Here is a 23,363-nt window from a genome sequence, read left to right as displayed (position 1 = left end):
ACCCCTTTCAGTCCCCCAGTGTCTATCATTCCCATCTTTATGTCTGCATGTACCCAATGATTAATTCCCACTTATAAGTGAAAACATGTGGTATCTGCATTAATTCGCTTAGGATAATGGCCTCTAGCTGCATCCATGTTGCTGCAAAGGACATGATTTTGTTTTTATTTATGGTAGCATAGTATTCCTTGGTGTGTATGTACCACATTTTCTTCATCCAATCTGCTGTTGATGGGCACCTAGGTTGACTCCATGTCTTTGCTATTGTAAATAGTGTTTCAATGAAGATATGAGTCCATGTGTCTTTTTGGTAGAAGGATTTATTTTCCTTTGGTATATATACCCAGTAGTAGAATTGCTGGGTGAAATAATAGTTCTATTTTAACTTCTTGGAGAAATCACCAAACTGCTTTCCACAGTGGCTGAACTAATGGGCATTCCCGCAGATAGTGTATAAGCATTCTCTTTTCTCTGCAGCGTTGCCAACATCTATTGTTTTCTGAATTTTTAATAATAGACATTCTGACTGGTGTGAGATGGTATCTCATTGTGATTTTGATTTGCATTTCTCTGATGATTAGTGATGTGGAGCATGTTTTCATATATTTGTTGGCTGCTTTTATGTCTTCTTTTGAGAAGTGTCTGTTCATGTCCTTTGCCCCCTTTTTTTTTCTTTAAGTTCAGGGGTACATAGCCAGTTTTTTTATATAGGTAAACTTGTGTCATGGGGGTTTGTTGTACAGATTATTTTGTTACCCAGGTATTAAGCCCAGTACCCATTAGTTACTTTTATTGATCCTCTCCCTTTTCCCACCCTTCACCCTCCAATAGGCCCCAGTATCTTTTGTTCCTCTCTATGTGTCCAGGTATTGTCATAATTTAGCTCCCACTTATAAGTGACAACATGTGGTATTTGGTTCCCTGTTCCTGTGTTAGCTTGCTAAGGATAATAGTCTCTGGCTCCATCCAAGTTCCTGCAAAGGACATGATCTTGTTCTTTTTTATGGCTGCATAGTTTTCCATGGTGTATAGGTATCACATTTTCTTTAGCCAGTCTATGATTGATGGGCATTTAGGTTGATTTCATGTCTTTGCTAACATGAATAGTGCTGCAATGAACATGTGTGCATGTGTCTTTATGATGGAACAATTTATATTTCTTTGGGTATATACCCAGTAATGGGATTGCTGAGTTGAATGGTAGTTCTGTTTTTAGGTTTTTGAGGACCAACTACCACGAACAGTGTATAAGCATTCCTTTTTCTCCACAACCTTGCCAAAATCTGTTATTTTTTAATAATACACTAGTGTGAGATGGTATCTCATTGTGGTTTTGATTTGCATTTCTCTAATGAACAGTAATGTTGAGTTTTTTTCATGATTGTTGGCTGCATGTATGTCTTCTTTTGAAAAGTGTCTTTTCATGTCCTTTGCCCACTTTGTAATTTTTTTCTTGTAAATTTCTTTAAGTTTCTTATAGATGTTGGATATTAGACCTTTGTCAGATGCATACATTGCAAATATTTCCTTTCATCCTCTAGATTGTTTGTTCATTCTGTTGATAGTTTCTTTTGCTGTGCAGAAGCTCTTCAGTTTAATTAGATCATATTTGTCAATTTTTGCTTTTGTTGCAGTTGCCTTTGTTGCAATTGCTTTTGGTATCTTCTTCATGAAATTTTTGCACATTCCTATGTCCAGAATGGTGTTGACTAGGTTGTCTTCCAGCGTTTTTATAGTTTTGGGTTTTACATTTAAGTATTTAATCCATCTTAAGTTAATTTTTGTATGTGGTATAAGAAAGGGGTCCAGTTTTAATCTTCTGCATATGACTAGGCAGTTATTCCAGCACCACTTATTGAATAGGTAGTCTTTGGCCCATTGCTTGCTTTTGTCAGCTTTTTCAGAGATTAGATAGTTGTAGGTGTGTAGCCTTATTTCTGGGTTCTCTATTCTGTTCTATTGGTCTATGTGTGTGTTTTTGTACCCGTACCATGCTGTTTTGCTTACTGTATCCCTATTTGAAGTCAGTTTGAAGTCAGATAGTATGATGCATCCAGGTTTGTTCTTTTTGCTTAGGATTGCCTTGGCTGTTCAGGCTCTTTTTTGGTTCCACATGAGTTTTAAAATATTTTTTTCTAGTTCTGTGATGAATGTCACTAGCAGTTTAATAGGAATAATACTGAATCTATAAATTGCTTTGGGCAGCATGGCCATTTTAATGATATTGTTTCTTCCTATCCATGAGTCTAGAATATTTTTCCATTTGTTTGTGTCATCTCTGACTTCTTTGAGGAGTGTTTTGTAGTTCTCCTTATAGAGATTTTTCAACTCCCTGGTTAGCTGGATTTCTAGGTATTTTATTTGTGTGTGTGTGTGGCACTTGCAAATGGGATTGCATTTCTGATTTGGCTCTCAGCTTGACTACCGGTGGTGTATGGGAGTGCTAGTAACTTTTATACATTGATTTTTGTATCCTGAGACTTTGCTGAAGTTGTTTATCAGCTTAAGGAGCTTTTGGGCTGAGACTATGGCATTTTCTAGATATAGGATCATATCATCTACAAACAGGGATAGTTTGACTTCCTCTCTTCCTATTTGGGTGTGCTATATTTCTTTCTCTTTCATGATTGCTCTGGCCAGGATTTCCAATACTATGTTGAACAGGAGTGGTGACAGAGGGCATCCTTGTCTTGTGCCAGTTTTCAGTGGTAATGTTTCCAGCTTTTGCCCATTCAGTATGATGTTGGCTGTGGATTTGCCATCGATGGCTCTTACTATTTTGAGGTATCCTTCTTCAATACCTAGATTATTGGGAATTTTTAACATGAAGAGGTGTTGAATTTTATCAAAAGCCTTATCTGCATCTATTGGATTTGTCTTTAGTTCTGTTTATGTGATGAATCACATTTATTGATTTGCATATGTTCAACCAACCTTGCATCCCAGGGATAAAGCCTACTTGATCATGATCGATAAGCTTTTTGATGTGCTGCTGGATTTGTTTTGCCAGTATTTTGTTGAGAATTTTTGCATCAATATTCAAGGATATTGCCTTGAAGTTTTCTTTTTATGTTGTGTCTCTGCAAGATTTTTGTATCAGGATGATGGTGGCCTTATAGAATTAGTTAGGGAGGAGCCTCTCCTCCTCAATTTTTTGGAATAGTTTCAGCAGGAATGGTACTAGCTCTTCTTTGTACATCTGGTAGAATTCAGCTGTGAATCTGTCTGGTCCTGAGCTTATTGTGATTGGTAGACTATTTATTACTGATTCAATTTCAGAGCTCATTACTGGTCTGTTCAGGGATTCAATTTCTTACTGGTTAGGTCTTAAGGGTGTATGTGCCCAGGAATTTATTAATTTCTCCTAGATTTTCTAGTTTATGTGTATAGAGGTGTTCATAATATCTTCTGATGGTTGTTTGTATTTCTGCGGGGTCAATAGTAATATCACCTTGTTGTTTCTGGTTGTGTTTATTTGGAGCTTCTCTATTACCTTATTAGTCTAGCTAGCTCCTGGATTCGTTGATCTTTTAAATTTATTTGTGTCTTAATCTCCTTCAGCTCAGCTCTGATTTTGGTTATTTCTTGCCTTCTGCTAGCCTTGGAGTTGGTTTCCTCTTCGTTCTCTAGTTCTTTTAGTTATGCTGTTAGGTTGTTAAATTGAGATCTTTCTAACTTTTTGATTTGCGCTTTTTAATGGGGTTGTTTCTTGCTTGTTGAATTGCTTAAGTTCCTTATAGATTCTGGATATTAGACCTTTTTCAGATGCGCAGTTTGCAAAAATTTTCTCCCATTCTGTAGGTTGTCTGTTTACTCTGTTGATAATTTCTTCCACTGTCTAGCAGCTCTCTAGTTCAATTAGGTCCCACTTGTCAGTTTGTTTTTGTCATAATTGCTTTTAAGGACTTAGCCATAAATTTATTGCCAAGGCTATTGTCAAGAGGGTATTTCCTAGGTTTTCCTTGAGGACTTTTATAGTTTGAGGTCTTGCATTTAAGTCTTTAATCCATTTCGAGTTAATTTTTGTATATGGTGATAGTTGTCCAGTTTAATTCCTCTGCATATAGATAGCCAGTTATCCTAGCACCATTTGTTGAATAGGCAGTCCTTCCCCCATTGATTATTTTTGTTGAATTTGTCAAAGATCAGATGGTTCTAGGTGTGCAGCTTTATTTCTGGGCTCTCTATTCTGTTCTACTGAAAAACCATCTATTTTACTGCAAACATGGCAACTCAGTTTGGCACTGCTCTGGGGCCTCTCTACCAAGGTGTAACACTGAGGAGAAAGGCTAGTGTTCTTTCCTATCCTGCCACAGGCTGCCACACTGAATTACTGGGCTAAGGACCTGGTAGTTCCTAAAGCTTCAAGTGGCTCAGCACAAAGACTGCTGTCACTGGCAGGGCAGCACAGAGTTCCCAGGAGTGGAGTCCATTCCTGGGATCTGCATGGCAGTGGCCTCAGGGTCTGCTGGGCTCACGTGGTGGAAGAGGACAGCCAGCACCCCACCATGCTACTCCAGGAAGCATGGCCAGAATAGCAGTATGGGCTTAGGGATTGGTCTGGATACCTTGGGAAGAGAGCACACATAGGACACCCTTGGGGAACCTAAGAATTATTTGGACTGTGAGCACTTTACAGAGGGTTGACGATCAACCTTATCATGTGGTGGGTTATGGCAGTAAACTGTGGGCTGAGATACTCATGGGCCTCGTGCATCTTTATTAATGAGAACTGGGGACATTTGGATGCACATCAATTAATATCATATATTGTTCTCTGACTCCAAATTCAAAAACATGTTTTTTGATTGATCTGAAACCAAAGAAAATAGAAGAAGACAAGGAGAATATTTTGCATGAACTAATTTAGCTGCTCATTCATTCAAATGTTGTTAACAATTAACAGAGGTGTACTACTTGGCTTTTTATGCTAGTATTTATGCTTGTTATCATTCCCAAATCACGTTCACATTTAAGAAGTCATTACACATTTTCTGATGTATTTTATCTAACAAAAGACATTTCTTGCTTTTGGAACCAAATGAAGACAGGTTTTTCATATCCCACTGAGTGATATGTTCCACTCAGTACACAGAAATAAGATCTCCACAGTTGGTAGTTGAACAGGTGACCAGAAGCATGGAAATGCAGTTCTTCAAACTGAGAAACACAGATTTGGAAGAAAGCTTACAATTCTTTTAATGAGTCTAAGTAATTCATCTGCCTTGGGAAGGGACACAGACAGCCAGATTAAGTAACCTTTTGCATGCTCACAAGTCAACTAGCAGCAAAACAGAGAAATTAATTTGCTTCGAATACTCTAGGTCTTGCTTCCCACAAACCATAAATGCTTCATGAAAATACTTTTAAATGTCTCCTAAAACATGTCCCCAAGTTCAACTTTCACATCATACCTTGGAATATGCTCTTTACTATAACTTCCGTGTGATCAGCCAGGAGATCTGCCTTGGTAATTGCCGCCAGAGACAGGTAGTTAGACATATTCCTGCACAGTTCCTTGTTGCCTCTGTGGAGGAATTTCACTGCAATGGGAATGGCTAATGCCATCACTGGAGGTCGGTTGTAATTCTGAGGAAATATAAGAAAGCCACAAATAATAAGTGACTCATTATTCATTTATTCATTCATTCACTCATTCAAAAAATATTTATTGGATTAAGCTCCTAGAGTACAGCTGTGAAAACACAGGCCTTGCCCTGTTTATATTGTATTTGGGAATTCTGGGAACTCTTGGTTTTGTTTGAGAGACCTAAAGACAAACAGGCAGTTAACAGCATAAACTGATGACAGCCGAGATGGGCAAAAGACAGGGTGCTAAGAGAGCAGAGAAGGAGCACTCAATCCAGTCTTGGGGAATGTCAAGAAAGACTTCCTGGAGGAGGTAATGTCTTAGTTGGGACCTCAGGGATGAATAAGAGATGGCTGGGTGCCGGCAAGGCAGGGAGTAGACAGAAAGAAGGAAGAGTAGGTGTGCAGAGACTGAGGTGAGGGAGTACCTGATGGCACTGGGGAGTTGTAAATAGCTCAGTATGGCTGAAGTGTGGTATGTGTGAGGAAACTGGAGTGGGAGGTGAGGGGAGAGACGGGGCAGGTAAACAGGGGCATGATTATGAAAGGTCCGGCATATGAGGCTAAGAAGTTTGGAATTGATCTTTAGGGTAATCGGGGGCCGCTGACAACAGGAATCACTTGTCAGATTTACACTTGAGAAAAAAACCTAAGGAATGTTGAACAAGTCGCTTTTTGACTATATCTATCTTAAAAATTAAAGTTTCAGCTAATTAGATTCAGAGGAAAAAAAATAAATGAATGTAAGATTAAAACCTAAAGGTATTCTAGATCCTAAATTAATTCTCTTCTTGATTTACTTTGTGACTGAATATAAATATCCTTACATATAAAATAGTCCTATTAGCATTTAGTTACCAAATTAGGGAATAATATTTAGAAAATACAAATTGTTTTCTTTTTTTTTCTACCACATAATGTTTTGGTCAACAAATTGTTTTCTTAAAAATGAATGGTACATATTCACTACCCCTGGCCATCAACCCCACCTCTCAGACTAACTGTAGAAAAAAAAACTGTGCGGTGCACAGCGTGTTTGGGAGAAATAGCCCTGGACTCCTACTCTTGCATTATTTGATGACAGTTCTGTGTTGCTTGTCCCACTGTTACATTTAGATCTTTGTTTTGTAGCTGAGCTTGTATCCTGATTAATACAATGAAAAGCCAGGACCACTTACATTCTTTAACTTTCCCTGTGGCTTAAAGAGAAAATTATATTCTTAGAATGAAATGTAGAATTCCACCTTTATACATAAAATCTTACAATAAGGACAAAAGAAAAGACATGAGATAAAAATTTGTCATTGATACATACAATTCCTGAGCAATAGAAATGGGGCAATTGGATCAATTAGATATTTACATGGGGGAAAAAGATATCCCCACCCCTATATCTGCCATAACTAAAATCAATTTCAGATAGATTGCAGATCTAAAGGTAAAAAATAAAACAAGACAGAGAAGACAACCCAGGAGAACATCTTGATGGCCTCAGAGTAGGCAAAGACTTCCTTAAACCTAACTCAAAAATAATTAACAATAAAAAAATCATAAAGTAGATAAAATAAAAAACTTCTAGTCATCAAGAGATATCATTTAAAAAGTGAAAAGATAATCCAAAGAGTGAAAGAAGATATCTATAATATGTTTTGGGTACTAGTAAACCTTTGGATAAATGTATTTTATATATAATATATATAATATATTATAAATATAAAAGTATTATTTTTATATATATACATATATACATTATATATACACACTCTTCCAATCCATAAGAGAAAGAAGACAGGCAATCAAATGGAAAAATAGACAGAGGACTTAAACAGACACTTTACAAAATAAAGCTCCAAAACATGAAAATATGCTCAATTTCATTAATTTTTAATTTGGTCTAGGTTCTGATTACAGGGTTGTATTTGGAGAGAATTCATCAAGATATGATATGACCTCTTTTCTGAAAAAGAAGCACAGTTATATAATTTCAGATTTTAGCTATTCTTTTAAATAGATTCAAAAGTTAGTATGAATACAGGATTGCATATTGTATGCATGCATTTTATAAACAACCCTTGTCTTAGGGTTCTACGAAGGACAATGACACACAGTGGTGCAGTCAATGCAGCCAAGAGTATAATAATGGTGGTGACAGTGTCAGGAAGATGACTTGTCTATTCACATTGAGTATGGGAATCAGGTAAAATAAATATTATGGGATATGTGAGGCACTCAAATGTATGTTCCTTAAAGAGCTAATGAGTTTTGGGAGTGATAATATTCATATCTTGATATCCAGTCCATAAATCTCTCCTGAAGTCACAGAAAATATCATTCTATGATTCTTCTCTGATCTCCATATCATCAGCCTTTTACACTCCTGCCCAATTTACATTTATCCTTCTTCTGGAGACTCTACCCTAATACCGCTCTGTGGAACTGTCCAGGTGCTTCTAATGAAGGCATCTCTACCTTTGGTCTTAAAGGTGATCAAGTGACTCAGGCACTGACCAATGAGAGAATCACATTTCCCTGGTTCAAGGATGGACAAGTTACCAAATTATAGTTAAGGAGCCGTGAAATGGCTCTGTGAAAGAGATTCTCTCTCCTGCTGTATTTAAAGTATTGAGAAGGGAGGATCAAAAGTAGTTGCTGTCATCTTGTGACCTCAGTAGGAGAGAAACTGTATGAGACTCAAGGAAACATGGTTCTATCTGAGAGACCAGATCCTGGTAATATCATTTGAGCCCAATGCCTTAGGCTGTGCCTGAGGCCAGTTATATTCCTAAAGATTTCTAAATGAGCCAATTAAATCTCTTGCACTTAAGCATCTCTGCTTCCCCAATCACTAGAAACAAAAACAGAACTGATAAATCTTTAATCCATTCCTGCAGTTCCATCTATTTTCCAGACTCAGGGGTCAATCTGACCACTGGGCAGAGAAAATAGGTATTTTATAACCTAACCTGATATCCCACTATTAAGTCAGTCGTGTTGAAAGCTCTGATGTTATTCTTTGGCAATAAATCATGCATCTATATAGCAGTTCCTCTCAGTAGGTCTCTGGCCTATCCATCCTGGAGTTCTTAACATCACGGAAGTATCAGAACCATAGCCCATAGCCAGTATCCTCTGATGACTTCCCTGAATGCCTTTGTCTAGATTCTCTCCCCTCCCAGTGAATTTAATTGGGCCTGATCTGACTGGGTCATTACTGATACGATGAGCTTTGAGACCTCTCTGAGAGGCTGGCTGCTCCCTTCCCCAGGGGTTAGTCCTCAGCTTTAGAAGTCAGGGCATGTGCTTGGTTGGAACACACAAAATTGTTTGGATCCACTAAGGCTAACTCACGCCAAAGGATTTCCAAAAGGCTGGTACATAACCAGGCATGCCAGTGCACTCAACCCCAGTGAGAGGCTTTCATAGGTCAGACCTAGGGTATCCCTTTCACATTTTCAGGATACCTAGGAGACAGATTAGAAACTAGAATGTCCACTCATGGGCACAAAATCAGATCAGAGCAGAGAGAGATCCTGAGGGATATTTCATGTAGACCATGGTGAAACCTGATTAAAAGCACACTCCTGCCCTATAACTGAATCCCTTTCTCTGCTCATTGGAAGTTTCCATTCATCAGATTCAGTACTTTTCCTAGTGGTGCTGGATAAACATGCCAAAATAATGACACAACATTGAGTATCCTCTTTTTGTTAACATACTGATCAAACATGTGGTGTTTAGAAAAGCTAATTGATTTGGTCATTTTTCTCAATTATAATCATATCCTGTCCCTGCTCCCATGACTTACACTCAGAAAAGTTACTTATTAGAGCATTGGGTATTCCCCAAACATCTCAGTCTCACCTATGCAATTTATTGGGCTGCATTTTCTTGGGTTCGAGGGTCCCATGGACCTAACAAGTACCAAACAACATCCAGTGGCTAAGCTTCACTTTCGAGGGCAGCGAAAGGAGTTGACAATGGAGGAGATCTCAAGCCCATGAAACTATTTCATCTCTAGAATTATTTGGGTCACAGAAATGCTAATGGCATGCATGCAGAGAAACCCCTATGATTACAGTTCTACAAACAAAGGACTTTAACAGCAGCTGATAATGCCGGAGCCTATGACAGACCTTGCTTCTCAGTGCAGATGTGAGCATGTTGGATGAATATCATCTTACAGTTTGGTGCTGAGGGAACGAATTCAGTGAAGTGCAGCATAGAAATAGACTTTCTCGTGGGGACAATTTAGCTGTAGAGGTTAAACAAGAGAGCTTTGTTCTACGGATGCCAAGAATTATATTTCTAAACTAGATTAGCACCAATTTGAACTTTTGGTGGAAATTGTCTTTTTGAAAATGCACTTTGGGAATGTTTCCCAGTGTTTTAAAATTGAAAAGAATAAAGCTAAGTAGGAAAGATATCTATCTGAGGTAATAGCAACTAAAAAGCTCTTTGGCTCTTAAGCCTTGAATTCAAGTAAGAACCATAAAAACTGATTAAGCTCAAGAAATATTAAACCTCATTTATTAAAATAGGGTTCCTTGATTATTCATTCAGTATTATCAATCACAGCTAAACCAATTTTGGATTTACATCTAAAATGGTTCATTCTTCCCAGCATAGCTATATGTAAAATCTAATTGGCACACAAGCCTAAGTTTTCCCAGCGTATTTTCTGACAGGTAATAGGGAGCAGGTCTCAGGAACCTGGGAGTGTACATCCCAGTCTCCTCCCATTTCATGCCACTATCTGAGCATTAGGTACTGAAGCCTACTCTGGAGAGAAATGTAGCTGCTATGAAAGCCAGAGGGCAGCCACGTCTCCTGAGCCCCTTCACTCAACCATTCAACAAATATTATTTGTGCACCTACTGTATGCCAGACACTATTCTATGTGCTGGGATTACTTCAGTGAATAAAAGAGCTTATAATTTGGGGAAAGGAGAGACAGGATATTTAAAAAGTGGCTATAACACATAATTAAATCAATAGCTTGTTAGAAAGCATCCAGTGTTATTTTAGTCTCCTGCAGATAATGATAATGATGATGATACCAACTTCCTATGTTCTAAATATTTTGTCTATTATTTAAAGTCTTAATTTAATTTTCACAGCAAACTCATGAGGGAGCTCCTCTTAATATCTGCATTTTACATATGAGACAATTAAGGCCCAGAAAGATTAATTTTCCCAAGACCACACTACAGGTACAGAGCAGAGCTGGGATTGCCTACTGAATAAACTGCTAGATTGGCATAACCAGTCCCGTCTCTAAGAGTTGTGAAGGAAATGCTCTCCACTGTCCGAGGCACTTCACATGCAACACCAGTAAGGGCAGAGTTTAAACCTTCATATTACATTGACTGGGGAAGAAGAACTGAGAAGACTGTGGCATCAAGGAGAAGGAACAGCGGGTCCTTCTATAAAGAGGGAAAAGTAGACACTTTCTGATTTTCCAGCAGCAGATCTGGAGATTATTCTATTACCCCTCTTACCCTGCAGGCAGCCTGCTTTGGTTATTTCCCTCTTCATGCAGTCATCAACAGTGGTAGCAGAGATGGGGGGAAGATGAAATGTGGAGCTGACGAAATACATGGCAATGGCTCTGCTAAGTGATTTGGCTGGGGAAGAGGCTGTGACTGCAGTAGAGTGAGGATAAAGCCAGGCATTGGCTGCCAGGCTTCATGATGGCTGACCTGTCAATTCTCTAGAATTTCATTCTAGAACAGCAGCTATGTCAATAATTATAATGTCCTTGAAGTACATTTTAATTTTAATCAAGTTTTCCAAGTTTGTTTTTATCCTAGAATGTAATACACATTGTATGGGTATATTCTTTTTCAGGATTTTTCTAGAAGCAAAAAAAAAGGGGGGTGGGGATGGCCAACTCCATATAGATATCTGGTCAGAGGGTTAGAGGAAGCTGTTAACTCTAGGTAAGCTGTACTTTGAATTAGGTACTTCCATATAGTGGCTAGAGCACAGATAGAGATTGCTTTTGTAATAAAAGTTCCTCTTCATGTGCACCTACCACCACCAATTAGAAGTACTAAACTCCAGTAGTTTGATGTCTTGAATGGAACCAGCTGGATGCTCATTTTCATTGCCCTGCAAGAGTGGATTAATTTGCTAGCTACAAACCATTACTTCTATTAAGTACTTACTATGTAGCAATTGTACTATGTAAACACTGTATATGCAATATCATTTTTAACCTTCATAACAGTCCTAAGCAGGAGGTATTGTTATTCCCAATTTTAGAGATGGCAGAACAGAGATTTAGGGAGAGAAAATACTTTGCCAATCTCTCATCTTAATAAGACCAAGATCCAAATGACACAGAAGCCTTCAAGCTCTAAAGCTCTTTGCTATTCTACTCTTAGAGTCTCCTCAGGGAGTCAAAATTTCAGACTGGGAGATGACATGGAAGGTGATCTGATTCAATTCTCTATTTTATACATAAGTTGAAAGACTTGTCTAACGACACAGGATGTGTAGAAACATATGGCCCAAGGCCAAAAAACAAATTCACAAGTGCATGTCCCATATATGTACTGATTTTGTATTGAATCTCCTCAATACAAAGTCAGTAGAAGGTGAGTTCTGGAATTTTAAAAGTTATTTTAAGGTAAATGTGGCAAGTTCACAAATTTAGGGACCAAGAAAGGAAGTATAATTACCAACTAAAAGAGGAAAAGGAATGGTCACCTGAAGTAGGTTTGAGTGTAGGCCGACAAGAGGAAATCTGGGGGACAAAAAGAAAAGTGTGTGTGTGTGTGTGTGTGTGTGTGTGTACACACTTAGCTTAAAATGACAGTGAAGTGGCCAGAAAAAAGAAATCAAATGAAATGGCCAAGGGTTCGGGAAGAAGAAATGACTGGGCCTCTGCCTGATCAGACTAGTAAGACCCTGGGTTGCTTATCTAGGGAGATGGGATGGGTGGAGAGGGAATCACTCATTTCTTGTTGTTTGTTTTCCTTCCATTTTGTGTAAAGCTAAAAATGCTGAGTGTCTAACTTTTGAAAGTTGGTCTATTGTTTCATTTTACTGAAAAAAAAAAGAAGAAAATGAGTCATTTGGATTTCTACACGTTCCCCACAGGATCCTAAATTACAAGTAATACCAAAATCATCCTTTCAATGTTTACTGCCAGCCAAAAACTTCCCTTTAAAATCTGATGAGAGCTAAATATAAATGCTATGACCACAGCTTTGCCTTTAGTTCCTGGCGCTGCATTTCTGGGACCTCCAGGGGTGGCCAGGACAAGATCCTGAACTTTGCTGAAAGCAAGTTTGCCTTTAGGCCTTCATGCTTTCCATTTTAGTGGCTTCTGCCTCCTTCTGAGGGCCTACAATGGACACCCCATCCCTACACCGGCCGTACATGCTAGACTTACTCACTTCTCTGCCTGACTTGTCCCTCTTAACCAAGGAGCCTACTAGCCTTCAGTCCTTTTCTCTTTCGCTTCCCAAAATATCAGCTCTTGAACTCAGAACCCTGCTCTCAACAATCTTACAAACTCATTTCCAGTAAGTCTTGATCATCAGTGAGTTGAGCATTTCAATTTCTCAAAAATATTTAATTCCTTACACCATACCCCATCCCTTTTAAGTAGGAGACACAATGCTTTACTCAGAATAAAACATCCCATCTAACATAAATGTTAGAATTATGGGCATTTGGGAAAGGTAGCATGCTTATAATTCTCTGATCTTGGTCTTATTTCACAAATCTGTACTTTTGCGCAAGGTGTTTTCCTGTGTAGACTGTCTTCTCACTCTACTTAGCCTATCTAGTGAAATTCCTGCTTACTGCTCATAAACCTTCCAAACACGATCTCCACCCAGAAAACTTTATCTGATTACTCTAAAACTGTGTTAACACAGGAGCCACTGACCATGGGATGCTCTTGAGCATCTGAGGTGTGACTAGTCCATTTAGTGATGCAATAAAATGCACATCAAATATGTAAGAACTGTGTAAAAAAAAGGTGAATCACAAGGTCAGGAGTTCAAGGCCAGTCTGGCCAATATGGTGAAACCCCTTCTCTACTAAAAATATACAAAAATTAGCCAGGTGCGGTGGCAGACACCTATAGTCTCAGCTACTCGGGAGGCTGAGGCAGGAGAATCGCTTAAACCCGGGAGGCAGAGGTTGCAGTGAGCCGAGATCGTGCCACTGCACTCCAGCCTGGGCGACAGAGCGAGACTCCATCTCAAAAATAATAATAATAATAATAATAAAATAAATAAATAAATTTAAAAAATTGCTATATTGATTGCATGTTGAAATGATACTATTTTGGATATAATGGGTTGAGGAAATATATTATCAAAATCAATTTCATCTTTCTTTTTACTTAAGTGGCTACTAGAATTTTTTCCTTTTTAATTTTTTTAATTGAGATAAAATATACATATATAATTTACCATCTTTACAATTTTTAAGTGTATATTTCAGTGGTAATAAATATATTTGTATTTTTTTTCTCCCTCTTCACCACTGTTCCCCCACTCACCCTGGGACGAGAACATTTAAAATTACATATTTGACTTCCGTTTGTGGCTTGCATTAGATTTCTATTGGATAGTGCTGCCCTAAAGACCAGTGGTTTTGAACCTGCAGGGGGAGTGGGATAGGATGGTTAAATTGTCTGAATGTCTGTTAAGGTGCACATTGGAGTGAAATAATCTATGTTTCTGATATATATCAGTAATATACCAGGATAACCAATGAGGAGCAAATGCATTGGGTCTTTGGTGCTCCATCAAACACTATTCATCTTTTGTTAATTTTGCTGCAATCTTCATTTTCTTCCCACCTACCCTTAACCCTGGGGATGAAGGAGACACAGTGTGGTGGTGCATGAAGAGTCTTTTGTTCAGTTGATCAATTGCTAGACTGAGCAGACAAGGTAAAATATGATCCAGTTAATCATAAACAACAGTGGGAAAAAAAGGAAGAAGAATAAAGGACGCTCATATCAGCTGCAACATGCACTGCTAAGCATTTTAACATAACCAGAATTTGCTGACCTGTGCTCAGTGGAACACAGGTTCTGAGGGATGTTCATAGTGTTGTGTTGGGAGTGGGGAGGAGAAAGAAGGTTTCATGGTGAAATCAGACTGGAAAATGCTGGCCTAAACAAGGTTAACCAGCTTTCTTTATTGCGGTACTTTACAAAACCTTTAGTATGCCATGAAACATTGTGATCGCTCAAAAGGGAAAAAAGAATTGTTTCCCAACTTATTTGATCATAAAATTCTTTTTTGAGAAACACCTATCAACATCTCTGGTTGGTAAATTTGTCATAGACAATGTCACTTAATGTGCACTTCACATGGAGGACCCTGTGGCTTAAGAATGTAAGTGACTTGCCCAACATTGCAGTGTTACACAACTCATTAGTGGCTGAGCCAAAACTCCAAATTCACGTTTAGACCAGAGGAAAGAATTAACTGTGGTCCGAACAGGCAAATATCATCATGAAAAATTCTCAATACATACAGAAATATGTCTGAAATGACTTAGTCACTTTTCCTGCTATATCCCGAGCTCACTGCCCCTCAGTTCATTTTCTGCTTCTACTGTGTTCTCCCTGGATGAAAGAGATCTCCTCTTCTGAATTTTTTAGTACTCCTCCTGTGGGTCTTGGCACACGTTGCTTTATTGTTAACTTTTTATATGTATACTCTCCAAACAGATTAGAGGCTTGCAGTGGTATTGCTTGAATTCCCTACAGTGTGTCTTGCATGTAGCAGGAGCTCTATAGAACTTTCTCAGTTTATTAATTACCAGCCCTCCCAGCTATTGATGGCTTGTGGTGTCTTTTTACAGTATCTAAATGCTACAGAAGCATTGGCTCTTGGTTCAGAGACATCACGGGTTCACCTAGGCTGCCAACTCAGTATCAAATAGCCTGATGTTGAACACTGACATACCTGTAAAATGCAACTCATGATATCAGATGCGATTTTTGCATGAGGAGTGTCTTCATCTTTCCCAAAGGGTCTCAGGTTATGTTCCAAGCAGGAGTCCCAGAGCTCCACAAGGGCCTTTGCATGCTTTTCAATGGACTCGGTCTCTCTGATGGCTGTTGTGATTCTTGTGATACAGATTTCAACTACTGCCTGGTCATTGTTATTGGTTTGGTAATCCTGTTTGGAAAGAAAATCTTCATGTTAAATAATACCCTAGAAAGTTATCCTTCAAAGGACAAAATACTAACTCAGTCATTTAGAAAACGGGTGCACCAGGCTGTGTGCTAAGGGGTGAGGGTGTAAAGCCTAATACAATAAAGGCTTTCTTCCTTGGAGATCCTAATCTTGTGGAAGAGGCAGATACACAAACACGTTAAAATGGAGCAGGTTCTACTGTCACCCTTAGACAGGGATCCCTGAGAGTACACAAGTGCTTAACTATTCACTTGCAAGTGGGTTTAATCTTTAGACTATTTCAGCTTCTAAGTCCATTACAGGGCAGAGGTTACTTTTTACTCTGACATTTCAGCAACTTTTGTGAAATGTTTCAAATTACCCTTCAATTTCCCCTCATTAGTTTTCTCCTTTCTGGACATAATGGAACACATCATTTCATCTCTCCCTTTTCAACTCAAGTAACTACAAAACCCATTTTACCTTTCCCCAATTAGGTTTTCCTCCATTCCCCTATTTTAATTCTCCCTCAAATACCTGATCATCTTTACTGAGAAATAATGGGACCTCCAAAACATCTAAATGTGAAAAACAGGCCCATTGCATTAATTTGGAAAATTGGACTGACTGTAAACTTCACATGGTGGACTCACAAAACTGAAAATATAATAGAGCAGGAAAGTATTTAGAGCCTGACATCATCATGTGAGATTAGAGACGGGAAGTGATGGGGTTTTTCGGCACTACAGCAAACTCCAGCTGTAACAATTTTCTGTTGTTGTTGCTATAACTAATAGAGCAGTAAACATCTTGTGCATGAAGCTCTCTCTACATTGCAAATTATTTATATACTAGAGCCTCCAGAAGTGAAAATTTCTGAGACAAAGGATGGGAACATTTTTAAGGCTCAAAATAGGTACTGCTGAACTATGTTCCAGAAAGGTTTTATGAATGTGAACTCCCTCCAGCTGGGTAATAGCATGATGTCCTTATTGTACACTTACAAGAACAGAGTATTTATAATATTTCTAATTTGATTACTGAGAAACGTATCTTATTGCTGTTTTGCTTAGGAATTTCCTTGCCCAAAAGTGAGGTTGAATGGTTCTGTGTTTATTGGCTGTTTGTATTTTCTCCTTTGGGAACTACCCACGGTACCTTATGTATATTTTTCTTTAGGTGACCTCATCTTTTTTTTTTTTTTGGATCCTTCTTTAGTACAATATATTTTTCTATTAAGGATATTAAGTGAATATTTGACATTTGACTGCAAATATATCTCTATGTTTCATTATTTTTAGTTTTTTTGCTGCTATTCAATGACATCCTAAGATTTTAGGTAATTATATTTGTCAATTTTGGGGGCCTCATTGCTTTTCCTTTTCTAAATCGGAAACTTAAGTTGTTTACATTTTTTTGAAAGGTAATACATAAACATGGTACAAAAATTCAAAAGATGCAAAGAAAGGGTTTACAGTGAAAAGTTAACATCCCTGTCAGCCCTGTTCCTCATCCGTCCCAGTCCCCTTCCTCAGTGGGAGCCAGGCTCAGCAAATCCTTATGTTTATACAGAGGCATTCTAAGCACATTCGGATATTATCCACATATTTTCCGTTCTTTCTGTGTGATTCCTGTAACAGATTTTTGTTTAACTTCAAGTTTTCCTTATTCAAAATTTGAATAAAAATCATCTCTACTGTTTTCCAGATTAAAAAGGCCTTCACAAAACACTCAACATTTATTACTTTAGAAATTCATCTTTTAACCATTTGCTTAGCTCTTAAATCTATCTGGTATTTATGGAAATAAGTAGAAATGTACATTTTCTTTTGAATAGCTAACCTAATCTTCCTACTACCATTTAGTGAATAATTCATTTCCTAGTAATTGTTTTAAATATATCATATTCTATTTCAGCGCTGTCTTTTTTGTCTGCCATTCTCAATTCTCTTACAATACTAATTTTGCAACTTTCCCTATGTAAGCTTCAGAATTTTTTTTAACTTTTATTTTAAGTTCAGGGGTACATGTGCAAGTTTTTTATTTAGGTAAACTCATATCATGGGAGTTTGTTATACAGATTATTTTGTCACCCAAGTATTATGCCTAGTACCCATTAGTTATTTTTTCTGATTCTCTCCTTCCTCCCACCATCTATCCTCTGATAGGCCCCAGTGTGTGTTGTTCCCCTCTGTGGGTCCATGTGTTCTTATCATTTAGCTCCCACTTAAAATGACAACACGCAGTATTTGTTTTTCTGTTCCTGCATTAATTTGCTAAGGATAATGGCCTCCAACTCCATGTTCCTACGAATAACATGATCTTGCTCTTTTTTATGGTTGTGTAATATTCCATGCTGTATATATGCCATATTTTCTTTATCCAGTGTACCATTGATGAGCATTTAGGTTGACTCCATGTCTTCGCTATTGAGCTTCACAAATTTTTAACCATGTTTCCTAGTGTATTTTGTCTTTTTGTTGTTGTTAACAAAATATTTTTTCTCATTAGAACTTTTAATTAGTTTTTACTGATTAAATGAACCTCTTTTTTTTTTTTTTTTTTTTTTTTTTGATGGAGTCTCACTTTGTCACCCAGGCTGGAGTGCAGTGGTGCAATCTCAGGTCACTGCAACTTCCGCCTCCAGGGTTCAAGCAATTCTCCTGCCTCAGCCTCCCGAGTAGCTGGGACTACAGGAGCGTGCCACCACGCCCAGCTAATTTTTTGTATTTTTAGTAGAGACAGGGTTTCACTATGTTAGTCAGGATGGTCTCGATCCCCTGACCTCATGATCTGCCTGTCTTGGCCTCCCAAAGTGCTGGGATTACAAGCATGAGCCACCATGTCCTGCTTTTTGTATTTATTTTGTAACTTGCCGTTTAGCTTAACTATACTTAATTATGATAAATTTTCAATTCATCATCTTGGGTTTTCTAAAAAGATTTTTGTGTTTTATGCAGCCTTTCTGAGATCTATATATTTTATACATCCCATGGCTTATTATGTTGGCTAGAATCTTCTATGCTATTTCACATAAAAGTGATTAGAACAAGAATGCTAGCTTAGTTCCTAGTTTTGATTCTTGATTTTTGGCATAAAATTTTATGGCCAAAACCAAAAAAAAAATACAGTAAATATTTAAAATCATATAGAATACATCACTTTCTATTTTCAAAGTTTATATATTTGATTTAATTTCCCTAGTAAGCATTATGTTGGCTTTTTGGGTGAGAGATTTTATAATATTATAATTTACAATATTAAAGAGGTATCAATCTATTGCTATTTTATTGAGTTTATTTTTAAATAAAGAATAAATTGTGAATTTCGTTAAATGCCATTTTAGCATCTATAGATATATCAAATATTTTTGTCCTTAGATCTATCAATATGATAAATTACAGAAACAAATTTCCCAATATTAGTTAACTTTGCATTCCTGGAACATGTTGTACTGGATCTTGGGAAATAACTTTTTAATGTGCTGCTAAATTCTGTTTTTAATATTTTATTTAAATTTTTTTGTGTCAATATTTGGTCTTATGTTTGTCAGGTTTCATATCAATTTTATGCTAAGTCCATAAAAGGATTTTGGAAGATTTAAGCTCTCTATAATCTTACTTATTATTTGACCTTACAGTAGCTCAACAGAAGTGAATTAACATTTCCTGCAACTAATGTGTCTATCTGTTTTTACTGGTATCTCCTGGAATTTTCCTTTTATGAATGTTATTGCTACCTAATTTAACATAAAGATATTCTTAATCTTTATAACTCTTGTGAACTGAATCCATTAAAAAAACAAAGTGCCTTTATTTTACTGAATGCTTCTGGCATGAACTTTTTCTTATCTGACTAAAGAACATGATCCCTGTTCCTTTTGGTTTACATTTTCCTCATATCATTTGCCTATTTTATTCCTATTTTTAAAATTGCTTTTACAGCATATATTGTATCAAATGAGTGGTTGTTAACTCTCTTTATGTAACTTTCTAGGAAACAATTTAGTAGCATTATTCAACGATTCTTAATAGTAAAAAATATGCCTAGTATATAGGCATATACTAGGTCCTTGATCATTGTCTGGGTCCAAACCATTCTATCATAATCAACAATTTAAGCATGGTAGAGCTACATGTAGACTTCACAGGTCTTCATTTGAGAACAGAGGGCCCTGCCTTAGCAAATGACTGGGCAAACTCTTTCTCACAATTTTAAGCAAAAAGGATTAGTTTTGACTCAGCATTGATTTTCTGTGTCAAAGGATCATTTCCTGTGCTTTATCTGTTAATGTGGCATGGTACGTTAAAAAAAAAAGAAATAGCCTATATATTAGGTTTGAATATGTGATATGGTTTTGTGGTAAACATCAAAATGATTTGCTTTAATTTGAATTATTCACATGTGTTTTATAGTCAAGTAAATCATTGTTTAATTTTGCATCTTTTAATTTTAGATTTTCTAATTTTTAATTTTTGTTTTTTTTCAGACAGGTTCTCTCTGCCACCCAGGTTGGAGTGCCTATGGCTCTCCATAGGCAGTGGTGCCATGGCTCACTGCAGCCTCAACCTCCTGGGCTCAAGGGTTCCTCCTATCCCAGCCTCCTGAGTAGCTGGGATTACGGGTGCATGCATACAAATCCCACCTACTTTTTTAATCTTTTTTTTTTTTTTTTTGTAGAGATGGAGTCTCGCTATTTTTCCCTGGCTATTCTTGAACTCCTAGGCTCAAGTGATCCTCCCCATCTTGGCTTCCCAAAGTGCTGGGATTATAAGTGTGAGCCACCATGTCCAGCCTATTTTTACATTTCCTAAATCATTTCCTAAGTCATTAAATATATGTCTCTTCTTTGCTAGATTTTGTCTAGTGATCTAATCTAAAAGTCTTTTTTAAAAAATAGGTGAGTTTTACCCTTTTATATAAAGTGATATGATGGATACATTTGGCCTTAAATATGTCATATTAGCTCATATTATGCTTGATTTTTTTCTTAACTTTTGAAGTTCAAGTATTTTACTAGGAAGTGGTACATTTTGGATAAGACATGAACAAGGCCAGAGTGCACAAATAAGCTGTGTGAGCAGGTGACCCAGAACCCTGTGTCATCAACCACTATAGAAATAACATCTTATACTCAGGTGACACTTATGGCCACATGAGGGGTTCCCTCATGGCCAGCTGACAGAGGAGGAAAATGTCTCAACTTGGTTTACTGATGGATTGGCTGGGTATGTGGATGCAATTCAAAATTTGACTTCTCTTATGTATAGACCTACTCAGGGGTGACCCTGAAAGACAAAAGTGAGGGAACATTCTCCCAATGGTCAGAGCTTCAGCCATGCACCTGATCATTAATTTTGTGTGGCAAGAAAAATGGCTTGGCTGAATGGCCAAAGGCCTGAAAAAAGAAAGATTGAGAAACTGGAAATAAGGAGCTCTGGGTAAGAAGCATGGATCCACACATGGGATCGGACATAAAGTATAAACATCTTTTATGCTCATGGGAATATTCACCACACAAGAGGCACTAAAACACAAAGCAGAGGGAATGACTCAGCCAAATGACATCAACCAAGCCTCTGTCATCAGTCACTCCAGTGTGATCCAGTCAGCACATAAATGGAGTAGCCATGGTGAGGGATAGAGGCTAGGCATCACCCAGCACTGCCTTGATGTAAACCTACCAGCAACAGAGGCCCCTGCTGAGTCCTCAGAATGGCACCATCCCTCAAGGAAACAAATCAGTCACTTGGTGGCAAGTTATTTACATTAGACCTTTTCCACCCTGGAAGGGACATCAATCATATTGAGTGGAACTTACATGTAATCCAGGGTTGGGTTTGTTTTTTTCCTGCCCACAGGGCTTAAGCCTGATTCACTATTTGAGGGATCACAGAGCATTTGGTCTGCTGACATAGGATTCTACATAACACTGCATTAAACCAAAGAACCATTTTATAGCAAAGGATGTACAGCAGTAGGCACAAGATCATGGGACTCACTGGTTCTATCACATACCATAACCTCTTCTGCCCCCACCCCAATACTGCTAGACTGATGAATCAATGGAGCAGGCTTGCAAAGAAGCAACTCAACCATATATCCTGTTAAGGATGAAACACCATCCTCCAAGGGGCAGTACACATACTAAAACAGTGACCACTGCATGGTACTGTATTCCCTGCAGGTAGAATAAATGAGCCCAACAGCCCAGTCATCTCAGGTTCTTTGTGTCAAGGGACCAGCAGATTAAGAAAGGAGTTGCCAACCTGGCAGGAGTAATTGGCCATGATCATTAGGAGACAGTAGGCTGCTGTTACACAATGGGGATATCTCTTGGTACTCCCTTGCCCAGTTTTGATGGTAAATGGACAATGGAGCAGTCACAGCTTGAGAAAGGAATGGAGTCCAGGGACTCAGACCCCTCAAGAAAGAGCATCTGAGTAACTCAACTAGGAAGCAACTTAGATCAGTAGAGGTGCTAGCTGAAGATGAAGGAAATCCTGAATAGGTTGTAAAGGAGGGATACTGCATTTGTCTTCTTGTTATAGTTGCAAATAATTTTCACATACTTACTGGCTCAAGAATTTGTGTTGAGAAATTGAAGTTCTGGAGGTCAGAAGTCAAAAATCAGTCTCACTGGACTAAAGTCAAGGGGTCAGCAGGGCTGGTGCCCTCTGGACGCTCTGAGGGCTTTTTTTTTTTTTTTTTTTTAATCTGTTCTAGCTTCTAGAGGCCACCTGCATTCCTTGGCTCATGGTCCCTTCCTCCATCTTCAAAGCACATCACTACAACCTCTGATTTTATCATTCCCTCTCTTTCTTCCACCTTTGACCTTGTTTCCCCACTTATAAGGACCCTTGATTATATTGGGCCCACCCACATAATCCAGGATGATCTCCCAATCTCAAGATTATTAATTATATTATATCTGGAAAGTTCCTTGCTCATGTAAGATTACATTCACAGGTTCTGGGGTTTAGGATGCGGACATTTTTTGTGGGCCATTATTCCGCCTACCACAGAGATGATGCCTACCAATTGCAGCCTTGATAAGAACTAGAGTGGTAAACTTTCAGAGGAACTATCAGACAGCTGAATTTGTGGTCTCACGAAAATCCGCTGTTCTGCAGCCACCGCTGCTGACACCCAGCCAAACAGGGTCTGGAGTGGACCTCTAGTAAACTCCAACAGATCTGCAGCTGAGGGTCCTGTCTGGTAGAAGGAAAACTAACAAACAGAAAGGACATCCACACCAAAAACCCATCTGTACATCACCATCATCAAAGACAAAAAGTAGATAAAACCACAAAGATGGGGAAAAAACAGAGCAAAAAAACTGGAAACTCTGAAAAACAGAGCACCTCTCCTCCTCCAAAGGAACGCAGTTCCTCACCAGCAACGGAACAAAGCTGGATGGAGGATGACTTTGATGAGTTGAGAGAAGAAGGCTTCAGACGTTCAAACTACTCTGAGCTACGAGAGGAAATTCAAAACAATAGCAAAGAAGTTAAAAACTTTGAAAAAAAATTAGAAGAATGGATAACTAGAATAACCAATGGAGAGAAGGGCTTAAAGGAGCTGATGGAGCTGAAAGCCAAGTTTCGAGAACTACGC

General features: G+C 38.1%; 1 protein-coding gene across 1 annotated transcript in view; it reads right to left on the bottom strand.

Moving 5' to 3' along the window:
• The window catches only part of LOC116463398 (ventricular zone-expressed PH domain-containing protein homolog 1-like), a 111,401-nt gene that overhangs the window by 64,782 nt on the left and 23,256 nt on the right, over positions 1–23,363 (bottom strand). The window contains exons 2-3 of the mRNA XM_032146486.2: positions 15,534–15,749; positions 5,415–5,589 (exon numbers count right to left, since the gene is read on the bottom strand). Of these exons, the coding sequence (XP_032002377.2) occupies positions 5,415–5,589; positions 15,534–15,749 (391 nt within the window). The remainder of the gene's footprint in view (positions 1–5,414; positions 5,590–15,533; positions 15,750–23,363) is intronic.

Source organism: Hylobates moloch, unplaced genomic scaffold (genome assembly GCF_009828535.3).
Source record: "Hylobates moloch isolate HMO894 unplaced genomic scaffold, HMol_V3 SCAFFOLD_35, whole genome shotgun sequence".
In the NCBI taxonomy this organism is placed as follows: Eukaryota; Metazoa; Chordata; class Mammalia; order Primates; family Hylobatidae; genus Hylobates; species Hylobates moloch.
This window is presented reverse-complemented; position numbering and strand designations above follow the sequence as displayed.